Source organism: Eublepharis macularius, chromosome 14 (genome assembly GCF_028583425.1).
Source record: "Eublepharis macularius isolate TG4126 chromosome 14, MPM_Emac_v1.0, whole genome shotgun sequence".
Taxonomy (NCBI): Eukaryota; Metazoa; Chordata; class Lepidosauria; order Squamata; family Eublepharidae; genus Eublepharis; species Eublepharis macularius.
In genome coordinates, this window is record NC_072803.1 from 41838320 (window position 1) to 41851584 (window position 13265).

A 13265-nucleotide genomic window follows, 5' to 3' on the forward strand; every position below is an offset into this window, starting at 1 on the left:
GAGATGGATTTCAAAACCTTGGAGAAACCTGAAATCACCCCTTCCCACGATTTACTGCCCGTGAGGGATCTTCTCAGTTCTTGCCTGTGCAGCGGTAATGGAGGGGGTGGTGGTGGAACAATTAGGGGAAGGGGAGACGCGTCCAATAAGTTTGGCGGAGGGGGCTGGTTCCTCTCGGTGCGCGCGGGGGGGTCTCCTCTCAGAGCTGGTTGTGGGGGGAGAGGAAGGAGGAGAAAGTGCGGCGGGGGAGGGGGAGGCTGGTAGCTTCTAATTGCTGCCGCTGCGGCCCGATCGACGGCAGCTGATTGACAGGCGGCGCCTCTCCGGCCGGGCGGCCGGGCTAATTGCAGGTGCTTCGGGGCGGCGACGTTGGAGGAGGACGACGAAGCGGCGGCGGCGGCGGCTCTGGGAAGGCGCAGCGGCGCGCTTGCCTGGAGAGCTGCTTCCCAGCCGCCCCCTCCTCCTCCTCGTGCCCCCCCACCCCGCCGCCGCTGCTACCTTCGCGGGTCCTTTTTTTTTTTGATCGACGCCGTTTCTATGGCCACTACAAAGTTGGGGTTTATTGTTTGGACGCGGCTTATATAGGGGGGGCTGGAGCCCCGCAGATAGACCCCGCGTTGCTGCCGGCGCTGCAGCCTCCGGTCCGTGGCAGTCCGGCTCCTCTGCTCGCCGCGCAAATGGTAAGCCTTCGACGGGGTGGACGGGGCTGGGGAAGGGGGAGGACTGGAAAAGTGGAAGCCACCGTTCAGGGACCCCCTCCCGCCTCGTTTGGGTAGCCAAGGGGGCCCTCCCCTGCGCCAGCTCCGGGTCTCCCCCCACCACCACCCGGAGTGCCTCCCCGTCGGTCTGACGCCCGAGTCTCTCTTTCTCTGCGGCAGGCCCAGCCGGACGGGGAGGCGCTGCCCGGTGCCCTGGAGAAGGATGAGGCGCGCTCCGGCGCCAGCACGCCGTCCACGCCATCTGTCTGCTCCCCACCGTCTTCAGCATCCTCGTCCCTCCCGTCGGGGGCCAAGAACATCTGCTCCAGCTGCGGCCTGGAGATCTTGGACCGGTATCTGCTCAAGGTGAGCCGCGCTGGGAAGGGGAGATGGGCAAGAAGGGGGCTCGGCCGAGCCGCGGGAGGGAACTTTCCCCCGCCGCCCCAAGCAGCTTGCCGCTCCTTACCTGGTTCTTTCTGCCGGCAGGTGAACAACCTTACCTGGCACGTCCGCTGCCTCGAATGCTCCGTGTGCCGAACCTCCCTTCGCCAGCAGAACAGCTGCTACGTGAAGAACAAAGAGATCTTCTGCAAGATGGACTACTTCAGGTAGGGAGTCCGGCGACCCGGGAAGGGCTTCTGCCAAATCTCGACCCGCTGGGTTTGGGAGCACCGCTGCCCACGCCGGCAAGGAAAACCCCGGGGCGATGACTCCAAATAGATTAAAGCTATCGGGGCAAGATTTATTCTGCAGCCATGGGCCCCTCCGGGGAGTTTAAAAACATTTTCCTATATCTTACAGTTTTCAGTAGTGGTCGCAGGTGATGCGCTCAAGGTGCTGGTTATATATTCACTGGTACTTAGACAGGGGTTGCCACAACAAGACTTGGTAGTTCCAAAGTGGGAAAGAGGTTGACGATTTTCAAACCGCTTGCAAAGGCGATTCTGATTCGCTTTGATTTTGCCACAGCAACTTGCTGCTGCTTAATCCGAAATAAAACGGATTGAAGTATTTTACCGGGATCCTAAACATAACTCCTCCCTGTGAGGAATTTTGCAGGGACTTGCCGAGGGACTCGCTCCAGTTTGGATTATTGGCTATTAAAAGCTTCGGAGCGGCAAAAGACTGATTGCACGCAAATCATTTTAATTCCATTTTTAATAAAAGCCTTCTCATTTCGGGCCTTCCCTTCCCGGCAATCCCGCTCTCGGGAATTGGGTGCTTTTAACCGCAGACTCTGTCAGCCTTCATCGCTCGGGTTCTTTCAAATCCGGCCAGACCTCTGATTTTGGAGCCGGAGATCCGCGGGGTTAGGGACGCCGAGGCTGCGGTTTGATGGCCGGGCAAGAAGGGGAGGGATCCGAGTTGTTCCACGGAGCTGGCGAGCAGGAGCGGGCTGGATTCGTTGAAGGGGCCTGACCCGGGTCTTTCGGGCAATTATTTGCCAAGGAGGTAAGCAGGTTCCTAGCTGAGAGGACTCTCGTCGTAACGTGGCGGCTTCTCTGGATCGGGACCGACCCCTTGCCCCGCCTGGATCCGGGTTTATACCGGGCGGAAAACGGATTTCGTTGGAGCACCGGAGCAACCGCAGCAAGTCTCCCGGGACTGGACGGTCCTATCAAGAGGCTGATGTTGGCAGCAGGTCCGACGTCCCGTGTGAACTCGTTTACCCGGGTTTGGAGGCTACGGAGGAGGAAGCGCGACTGCCCAGCCTTGATACCCCAGAGGGGCCCTCCGAGACCACGGAGAGACCTTGGAAACGACACCGGCACCCCTCCTACTCGGGGCACTTTGTCGAATCGGGGCCCTCCGAGCCACCCCCCTTCCGACCCGTTTCACTTTCAAGCACCCCGCGAGGGCCTGGACCGGGTGAGGAAGCGGGATCGAGCGCAACCGCACCCCTGGCGCCCTGGCCCGGCGCTTCGGAGGAAGAGCTGGAGCTGAAACGTCGAACATGAAACGCCGTCGCCATCAAACGCTCCAACTCAGAGGGGCCAGGCTGGCTCTTCGGGGGCAGCGCCGGGAATGGTTCTGACGCAACAATGTCTTGGGGAGTTTGTTCGGGATTTCGCGCGCACCTGAATTCCCCGCCGCTAAATTGACTGGCGAAATGACCGCCGACAACCCCCGCAAGGCTTTCTAGCTAAATTTAAGAACGTCCGCGGGGGCGGGGGGGAGTCCTCGCTTTTGGTAGAGAAGGTGGGCAGGGGGTGCTTGTTGGGAATTTTTGCGCCAGCGGGTCAATCCGGGGCCACCAATTAATGCCCATTCCTGTAAAAAAAACCCTCGCTTTTCGGCTGCCAGTCATTCTTTTGAGACGACTGTCAGTTCTCCAGCCTCCAGGGTCTCCGTCTGCCGTGACGGCTTCCGCCGTCGGAAGTTTAGGAGGGTGAGGCCGGGATGGGCGGCCTCCCTCCTGCCCTGCCCTTTGGGGCTCGGTTGGCAACACCGTCCTCGGCGGCTCTCTGCCCCCACTCTGGGGCAGGACAGCACCGTGCCTTTCCTCGACAGAAACGCAACAGCGATAGCCCCCCCTCCCCCCCGCCGTCCAGTTCCTCGGTTTTCGAGATTGGGGTGGGTGGAATGAAGCTCCCACTGCCCGAGCCTGGTCGGTTTCGTGGGACTTTTGCCACAACTCCGAAGATTTTGTGTGTGCGCTCTCGGAAGCCAAACCATCTCCAGATCCCGGGTTCCCTCCTATTTACGCACGAGGAACTGTGGCTAGGATTCGTGCCCGCCTGGACCAAACCCCTCCGGTCTTAAGCATTTGCCTCACCCGGGGAATGAATCCATGCCTCTTAAACGCTCGCAAAACGTCCACAAATTCGTTAGGAAAAGGTAGAATCCTGCAGGCGAGAGAATGGCAGAGAGCAGAGAGCGCTACCCTCGACCGACTGAGTCACCCAGCCTTTTGCAAATTCTGTAGGCTTCACCTCGGAATGAATCCGAAGCGGCTCTCGTTTGCTTTCGCACAGCCGAGGGGCTTCGGGTTGAACACTCGTTCCAGCCCCGAGGAGAACCAGAGGATTGGCGGGAGGGGAGGGAGTAGAGAACCCCACCATTCTCAAAGTTTTCTTGAGGTCAGGAAAGCCCAGGCTCTCTAAGTGGGGCGGGCGGGCGGGCTCAGGGGTTGCCTCTGCCCCCCCCTCCCCCGCTCGCCTGGGGCTGGAGGCTCTCTTCGCCGGGCTGGGCCAATTCATGTGTTTAAAAAGACTTCGTGGCCACCAGAGCCATTCTGATGATGTGTATTCTAAGCAGTCACACACACTTCTAAGTCTGGGTGGAACTCCGCTTCGGATGGCCTCCTTCTCCATTGTGCCATTGCCCTGACCGGGCTGGAGCCTGGCCAGGCCGAGGACCGGAGAGCCGTGTGTGCAGCGCTCCGCCCGCCTTTCCGCCGGCTGGTTCTCCTGGCGGCCGCGTCCTCGGGGCAGAGAGAGCGGGTCAAGCGGGGCCGCAGGTCGGGGCTCTGCGGAGAGAAGCGGGCGGCTGCTTCAGCCCTCGGCGGGGCGCGCAAACGCCTCGGGTGGGATGCGCGGCGCCCCCCCGGGGATGTCTCGGCCTCTGAGACGGCGCTTCCCCCTCATCAGCGCGCAGCGCAGGAAGGCGTCGCGCGGCCCCCTTTCTCCAGCGGATGCCCTGCAGACCCTGCGGCGACGCCTTATGATCAGTCGATGCACCCCCGTCTACGTAAGCAGCGAAATTGCCCGGCGATTTAAAGGAGGACGTGGCGCGTGCCGCTCGGGAGGGAGTGGGGCGCGCGTGACGCTCCTGCCCCGTCCCGAGGGGCCCGGGAGAAGGGGCGCTCTCGGCCGGGGCTCCCGGGTGCCAGCCTGGAAGCCCGGGAGACAAATCTTCGTTAAACGCCCGAACGGCAAAACCCCGAGGCGCTGGGGGGGCAGAGGCCGCGTTTCAGCAGAGATGAGAGGACTCCCGACCCGACAGTGTCTCACCCCTGGACAGCAGCAGAAAGGCGCTCCCGGGGTTCGACCCCCGCGTCTGTCGGCTGTCCCTGGGCAGGTGGAAGGTCTGAGGCAGGGAACGCGGGGCTCCGCTCGGAGGCAGCGGAACACGGACCGGGAGAATGCCCCAGCCTTTGTCCAATGTTCGAACGGAGGCGGGAGGGCAGACCTTAGAGCGGGCAAAGGAGCTCGGATCTTGCGGGGACGGTTTCTGTTCTCCTCCACACTTTTACAAACCCAGGCATAAAAGATATGGGGGGGGGGAATACATTCTCTTGCCCAAGTCCTTTAGATGTATTCAACGTCTTTCTAACGTGGTGTTTGTTTTTAGTCCGCATAAGTCTAGTCCTGTTGTTGCTTTTTGTCCAATCATGATCCCCCCCAAAGTTTCTAACTCTATACACTATCTGTACATTTATATACACACTTAAAAACAGTTCTCATTTTTTGTGTGTGACAGTCACCTCTGTGTCCATCAGTTCATTTTGTCCTTAAACACACTGGTAAAGATTCCCAGGACACCTTGAAGGAGAAGCTCTTTATTGAGGCTTGAGTGCTCCTCACCTCCTCTGTCCATCTTTCTATATAGGCTAGCGGGACATGTCAATTTCTATGCCTTAGAAGGGTCAACCTAATCTGGCATTTAAAAAAACTGATATATAGCAGCATAAATAGCCCAGACCAGCCCAAGATCCTTACAGTTTGGAAGCTAAACGGAGTCAGTAGGCAGAGGAAGGCAATGGCAAACTCCTTTGCTCATCTCTTTTCTTGAAAACCCAGTGAGGGGTCACCATAAGTCGGTTCAAAAAGAGTCCAGTAGCACCTTTAAGACTAACCAATTTTATTTATAAGTCGGTTGTGACTCCATAGCGCTTCATCGGTGCTGGCTAGAATCCCCCAAGCAGTGCTTTTCAGTACTAACAAGTTTCTTCAGAGGCAGCTCCCAGGAACCTTCCTTTGAATATGTTACTGTGTTCCTTTCTACGCCTCCAGGACACGGGGTTTGAATCCAGTTTAATGTGCTACTTCCCTGTTCACAGGAGATCCCAAAGAAAAGTCTCGTTGCTCTAACCTAGCATTCCCTTCATTGTCTCTGTACCATTCAGATTTCCCCATTCTGCCCAAGAATTATTAAAATTAACAGTGGCTAGATGCTGCACCTGTGAATCTCTGGACTCTCATGTGAGAGGGCATGTGAAATTCACCAGGGCTACCGATGGATGCCAGAATGGTGCTGATAAGAAACACATCTTGAGTTTTATAGTAAGCAGGAGTATAAATGGACCAGTGCTTATCTTGTGCTACCCAGCAAATGTTTCGCCTCTCAAGACTTTGTGGTGTTTTCAGAGGATTCATTCATTTGTCTCCCTTCCATAAGTATTTTTATATCATCTGGTTTGTTGGGGAGGGAGGGAGAAGAGATAGAAATGGAAACAAGCAATACATAGAAGATGGGGGAAGCACTGTGGGTCCATGGGGGCGGGGGCAGGTATGTGTAACTTTAATAAAAATTAAAGTTTGGTGCAGGCCTTTGATGCTCTGATGGTAACAGAAGAGATGTTGGGCCAAATTTATCATCTTTATTGTGTAGGAGTATGCCAAGTCTCTAGCTACACAGAATTCTTTACCGGTCACAATCGGGAAAAGTAGCTAATTCTCTACAAAGAGAAGCAGAAGATACATGTGTCTATAGCTGTTTTGAGTAAATGCTTTAGATGAAAGTGAAGACCCTCTTTATGTTTACAGGGCTTGGTAGCTTTTATATAATAATCTTTAAACCAGTGCTTGATTATATTCTATGCAGTGTTGCAAAATGCTTTATCAGTCCCTCCCCCTCAATTTGTTGCTGTATTGTCTAGAGAATCTGAAGTGGGTAATGGCATTCTGGCTTCTTTGGATTTGGGGTTATTTTTGGGTCCTTTAAACTGTTGGCTCATTACAGATTTTTTTTAATTAGACTGATCATCTGGTTTTGAATTGGTTAAATTTACATAATGGTTCATATTGCTTTGATAGAGCTGTATATTTAGAGAAGGAAGGTTGAGAACTTCTCCTGAGAGGTATCTTACAATTGTGTCCATGAAAGCTGCCACTGTATGATGGAATATCACTGCCGTCTGCTTTTTTCAAGGGCTTTTAGAGCCACATGGCAGAGCAGAAATGGCTTTCTACACCAAATTTCACAGGTGCCTTTGGCACTGAATTTGCCAGTCCATTTCCACAGCCTGTGGTGCTTTTGCTAGTAGGAAAGTCATGTAGTAGTTCCATCCTGAAAGATGAAATATTGGTTAGCTTTAGACACAAACTGAGTTTTGTACCAACATGGAGGAATTGGCATGGCAGAACAGCCTGCAATCAAAGGGCAATTAAAAAAATTAGCACTATTTTGGGCACATGTGAATTGTGCTAATGAGATATAGGAAGCAGTAGGGAGTGATTTTAAAATGGAAGGAACATCTCCGCCAATGTAGGTACATTACGTTCTAATTACAGATTTGGGAAATGGGGGGAGGGGCAGAAAATGAGGCATCATGTGTGAAATGGCCACAGCTGGATGTGTGAGGTAGATGTGTTTGAATCACATGGAACGCACCCACGTTTGCCATTGGAATGTCCTCTTGTGTCAAGGAGAGTTGTTGGAGAGCAAGAGGAGGAAGGGAAGCCACCTGGCAACTCACAGGGGTCAGACTTGGTTAAAAATACAATTAAAATATATATTTTAATTAAATTCATCGTGTTTCACAGCCCCCCTTAAAAAAAGAGAGATTGCTTGGAAGGAAGTCCAACCCTCTGCTCTAAAAATACTCTCTCTGGCCTCAGAAGCATGTGAGTCGATGGTGACTAGTCTTTACTAGGGAGAAAAAAGCGCACAGCACGTGCTCAGAGCAGCTCTTATATTCTTGTCCATGTTCTCTTCATGTTCCAGAGTAAGCTCTGGCAGTAAAAACCAGTTTTGAGTCTTGACCCCCTCATTTAAATGTGAATTGCTTAAATCAACCCAGTCCTGATTGCAGGGAAGCTAAACTTGAGGATGGTATTTAAACCTGAAGTTGGATGCAGAGCAATTTGGTCTAGATAAAGCCCCAGGACAAACATTACAGTGTTTAGGGGGTGGTGGTGGATGGGGGTGGAATTGGCTTTTGAGTTGGCTGCACAAGATTTGCAGTCTTGTGCACCGGTTTCCCTGTGCTGTGTTTTTTAAAACTTGCCTTGCCTGAAGAAATCATCTTCAGATACCGATCTTAATCAGAGGGGAATTTGCATTTCCCTTTTAAAGAGGTTCTAGTTCCCCTTCGTTTCTCTTGAAAAGAGAAAAAGTAGTGTTAATGATTTTGCTTCTGCAACATTCCACTAAGTTCTGTTGGTATCTCATGATGAGACCCAATTCTGATTCACTTTTTTAAAAAGGGCTATAAGCTACTCAGTCCAAACAGGGCAGCTAAGGGCCATATAAAAATACAATTATTATGTAATATGAGAACAATTCACTAAACAAAATCTACCATATAGTTGGAAGGAAAGGCCATCTTTATATTTTGGAATATTTGGAATGAAAGAGAAATTATTTAACAATGACCTCTACTCTCATCCTAATTGATTATAAATTTGCCCTTGCTGATTGATTAAACTTGCTCCCCGCTCAGTTGAAAAGGCCATAGTGCCAGGTAATGGCAGAGCCATACATGTGCCAGTCTGTAAGCACTGTTGGTTTAACCCAAAGCTGTTCCTCTTGACGCTTGCCTGCGAGCAAGCGGGGAATGCTATTTCCAGGGATTTCTGTCTTTCTGAATCTGTTGCAGGAATGAAAAATTAATTAACACGGCTCTCTTGTTTGTGCAGTTCGTGTAAACCAAGCGTTGCAAAGTCGGCTTGCTGCATTCCCCATATGCAAGGAATTAGCAAAGACTCAGACACGGCTGCTCTGTGCTTTCTGTTCTTTTTTTCAAATTGGCATTGGTTCTGCTCAGAAAAAAAGGAGTTCACTTGCATTTTTGTTTCAAATTCTGCCCCAGTAAATTTTTGTATTTCACAAAAGGGACATGGGATTGTATTGGTGCCAACTTGGGGAATGTTTGGTGGGATACATTTCTGTCATTTTGTTGTCGATTACGGTTTTGGCCCAGGGCTTTCTCTTGCTACTTAAGTCCGGGTTGGGCTCAAGGAAGTAAGAGCTGCCAAAGGAGGGGTGATTTGCCAAAAGCAGGCTATTCTTACAATCAGTTCCAGGGAATTTGTTAGATACGTCCCCACCCGCCATCTGCTTTTGTCCGAAATAAGGTAGCATTCCCTCACAGGAATTAGGGGTTTGCCTCCTGAAAGTTTTGAACAACCTGATTCTCTGGCATTTCTTTGGCTGAAATTTGCAAAGCCAGATGGGCCAAAAGGACAGCTTGTTCAAACCCCTTCCAGTCTGAAGGTAGGATCATCTTCCAGTAGAACAATGGAGGCTGTCTAGAGCAGAATATGCCATAAGGGGAGATGTGGAGCACACAGGCCACTTGCGGAGAGCAGAATCTGAGGTGATACAAGCTAGTGAACCAAGCGTCTTTATGGGATTTGGTCTGGGAGACAATGCCTTCCCTTCAAATATAAATTCTGTAAATTCTCAAGGTGGAGCAAAATCCATCCACCCAAAGATCACCGCAAAGGACCTCTCCACTAACTGTTACAATTATTTTGAGGGAGGCTTCAGCAACTGGGCCTTCTGGGCCAAAAGTGGCCTCCTGAATGTTGCTTGTCTGAGCGGATGTGGAGAAAACCATGTCCATGGCAACAGAATGGTAGGGATGGCAGCCAAGATGTTGGCCCATTACCCTTCACTTTCTTCTGGGAGAAATCTTCAAGAGAACCAGTTGCTGACTAAGGCATTAACACTGTATGCAAGGAAGGGGGTGGATCTCTTCTGAATGGGTCACAGAGGAGAGCAGAAATAATCAAAAGTAGCTGGCCATGATGGAAAGCCCTATGGTTACGTACAGGGAGGTAGATGCTCTAATTTAGGGAGAAAACTTGATCATTTCCTGCTACACAGAGAGGTATAGAGGCTCACAGAGAGGCTCACATGGAACTAGGAGCTAGGCCCTCTTAACTTGAATATTTAGTCCTTGACTTTTGCCTAGAGCACACTCTGCATCATGAAAACAGGTCTCTCGTGCAAGTGATGAAGATCTAATGCTAGGGGATAACCACTGGACTCAGTCTAGCTGAAATTGTCCCTGCTTTAGTTCCTGTCTATCATGTAATATGTCAATTTCATGCTAGAACCAGGCCTTTAGAATTGTGACCCTGAGGCTATAGAACAAACTCCCTCTAGAAATGTCATTTGCATTTCAGAAAGGCTGTAAAAACTTCCTTTCCTGTTTGGAAAGGGATTTCCCATTAGAGAGATTAGGGGCGGGGATATTTTGTTTGCTTTTACCTTGATTAAAAAAAATATACTTTTATGATTGTAGTCCGTTCCTTTGTATTGATTGTAAGCTGCTTTGAACAGCTGAGGCAAGTGGCATATAAATGATCTATCAGTCTCTTTGCACAAGCCCCATTCAATTCAATGATCATCCCAATTACTACCACTGGAGCCAGATAAATGTTCACGACTTACCCTCTTTTTGCCTAGAAATGTTGGGTATTTCAGTTGGTACAAAACTTACAATTCTCAGGATTTGAAGATGATAATTATGACAGTTCAACTGATTCACATTTGTAGTATGGGTATATCTTCTGAGCATCACCTGCCAAATGGGTTTAATTTGGGGGAATCAGATGGTCATTATGACTGTTTTTGAGGGCCATGGTGCTACTATTATCTTTTAATTTCTCTGTCATGGAGAATGGCTTTAAGTTTCAAGCAGAAAGGCAGTATTACATAGTGTACAGAAGGCAATTTAGAAGATGTCATGTTAGCAGAGTGACTAGTTGACACAGTATGCACTGATCATTTCTTTGTGTTTCTTTTCTTGCAGTCGGTTTGGTACAAAATGTGCTCGTTGTGGGAGGCAAATCTATGCCAGCGATTGGGTCAGGAGAGCTCGTGGCAATGCCTATCATCTTGCCTGCTTTGCATGCTTTTCCTGCAAAAGGCAGCTGTCAACTGGAGAAGAGTTTGGCCTGGTAGAAGAGAAAGTCTTATGCCGAATTCACTATGATACCATGATAGAGAACCTGAAGCGTGCAGCGGAGAATGGTATGTGGACCCTCCGGGTTACTTGTTTGCCTTCTACGTGAATAGAAGAGCTCACTAGCAGGATTCTCCCGCTAAATTGGTCTCCCACCCCCACCCCATCTGGGTAATAAAGAACTGGCAAACAATATCCGCCACAGAGTTCCGATAGGAGAAAAACAGTTACAGCTGGAATTAGTTTTCTTCCAAAAATTCGCTTCTGTGAATTTTGATTTCAAATATTCTCTAGGGGTTCTGTCAACAACAGAATGTTCGCCAAAAATGCAATCTCTGTATTTGACTTTGATTTCAGCATTTCAAATCTGTTTTTGATATTCTGCTTCATTATTTCATATCTGACATTTGACATGGCGTTCAGAATTTGAACAGTAGCGGACACCTGAAAGCTTAGTAGTTTTTGTTTTAGGATCTCCCCCAATGGGAATAATTAAGAGATGCCAGCAAGCCTAAACCACATTGGAACATAGGGTTATTCAAAGCAATGGGCAATTTACAAGTAAACTTTCACTTTCAAGATTTGAGTTTCAGATCAAAATTTCACATTTTGAGTTTTGGACAGTGAAATTAAGTCTGCCAAATTTATTGGTAAATATTTATTTTGGTTAAAGAATAAGGATACAGTCGAGGACTTGGATGGAGGTGGTGGCGGTAAAAACTGGATATTTTATTAAGGCAATTTCTTTGGAAACAGCTGCAGGTAGGAGGATTGGTCGGTTATGATTAGAATGTTATGAGATGTAAAGTGCAATTTATCTTGGAGCAAACGCTTCTTCTGGATCAGTTTACAAACATGTTTTGTCACTTGATGGGTGCTGCATCCAATGATGATTCAGATTGCAACAGAACTGTCACAGATCTAACACCATAGGCTAAGTTTCATGTTGTATGATATCATCTCAGCTGCAGTGCTTCTTGATTGGAGGCCTTTCATATGGTCAGCTGTGAGTCAGCAAGTGTCACACATGTCATACATGTACGATCAGCTTTACCTATTAAAAGGTTTCTGCTGAAAACTCAACAAAGGAGCAGAATTGAGATTCAGACCTGCAGCCTTATCTTACAAGATCATATTTACTCATTTTTATACACTTAAGTGAAATCCTAAGAACGCCTTCTTGGGGGAAGCCCTGTTGAATACAATTGAGTAAGATTCTGAGCGCGCCTGCTTAGGATTGCTCTCTTAAGTGCAACACACACTATGATCCGTATTTTTGGTCATAAGAAAAACAGAGTCCCGCTGGATCAGGTCAAAGATCCATCTAGGTCAGCATCCTGTTTCCAACAGTGACTAGCCAGATGCTTTCAGGAAGCAGGAAGGTATCAACCCCCTGCTGCCTCCTACCTCCCAGTAACCGAGGAATATTGTCTTTGAACATGGAAGTTCCATTCAGCTATCAAGTCTCAGAGCCATGATAGCCATCATGCTTGAATATGAAAGCCATCTAAGTCAGTAGCCACCATCCCATCTTATGGCCACATGTTAGCGATGCGTTCTGCAAAGAAGAACTTACTTTTGCCTCTCCTACAAATTCAGCCCATCAATTTTATTGGGTGATCCTGAGTTCTAACTTGCAACACAAAGAACATTTTTCTTTCTATCCATTTTCTCCATCCTATGCATATTATAAACCTCTATCATGCCCCCTCCTTCATTATATTTTGTCTACATTAAAAAAGCCCCAAGCTTCTTAGCCATTGTTTGTAGGGAAGGTGCTCTGATCCCTTGATTATTTTGGGTGTCCTTTTCTGAACTTTTTCCTGTTCTACAGTGTCCTTTGTTGAGATATGGTGAGCAAAACTGTATACTATATTCCACATGCAGCTGCATCATAGATCAAAGAAGGGCATTATGTCCCTCATCATTTTGTTTTAGTTCTTTTTCCTAATAATTCCTAGAATGGAATTTGTCTGTTGTAAATTGAGTCGATGTTTTTGTTATGCTGTCCAACATAAATTTAAATCTCTTTATGGGGAGAGGTACAGTCAGTTTGGCTCCCCTCAGTGCAAGTATGAAATTGGAATATTTATTTATTTATTCATTTTGGCTAAGTTAATCTTGCTTGACACCCTGGATTTAATTTGCTGGTTGATTGTTCATGGATTCAATTTGGAGAGGTTGTTTTGGAGTCTTTGTTAAAAGCATATTGGGAGTGTACTGGATCAATCCTATCTATGTTTGTTGGTACTCAAAAAATTCTAAAAAGTTGGCGAGACAAGAATTGCTTTTGTAGTAGCTGTGCTGATTCTGACTCTGAAAGGCTTGTTCGTCTGTGATCAGTATTTCTGTAACGACACTTTCCATCAATGGGCTTGTAATTTCTTGGATCCCTGTAGAAAATCGTGGTATGTTGGCTGTTTCCAGTCCTTTTCATGTTGTATATTTTTGTTAGAAGACACAGTTTTTTATTTCTTCCAGAATTCTTG

The 13265-nt window shown here is 48.7% G+C and overlaps 1 protein-coding gene across 1 annotated transcript in view; it reads left to right on the plus strand.

Annotated features, from left to right (window-relative positions):
- Positions 1-604: 604 nt before the first annotated feature.
- Positions 605-13265, plus strand: part of LHX6 (LIM homeobox 6) — a 28254-nt gene continuing 15593 nt past the window's right edge. The window contains exons 1-4 of the mRNA XM_054997849.1: positions 605-680; positions 879-1064; positions 1185-1306; positions 10624-10844. Of these exons, the coding sequence (XP_054853824.1) occupies positions 678-680; positions 879-1064; positions 1185-1306; positions 10624-10844 (532 nt within the window). The 5' untranslated portion in view covers positions 605-677. The remainder of the gene's footprint in view (positions 681-878; positions 1065-1184; positions 1307-10623; positions 10845-13265) is intronic.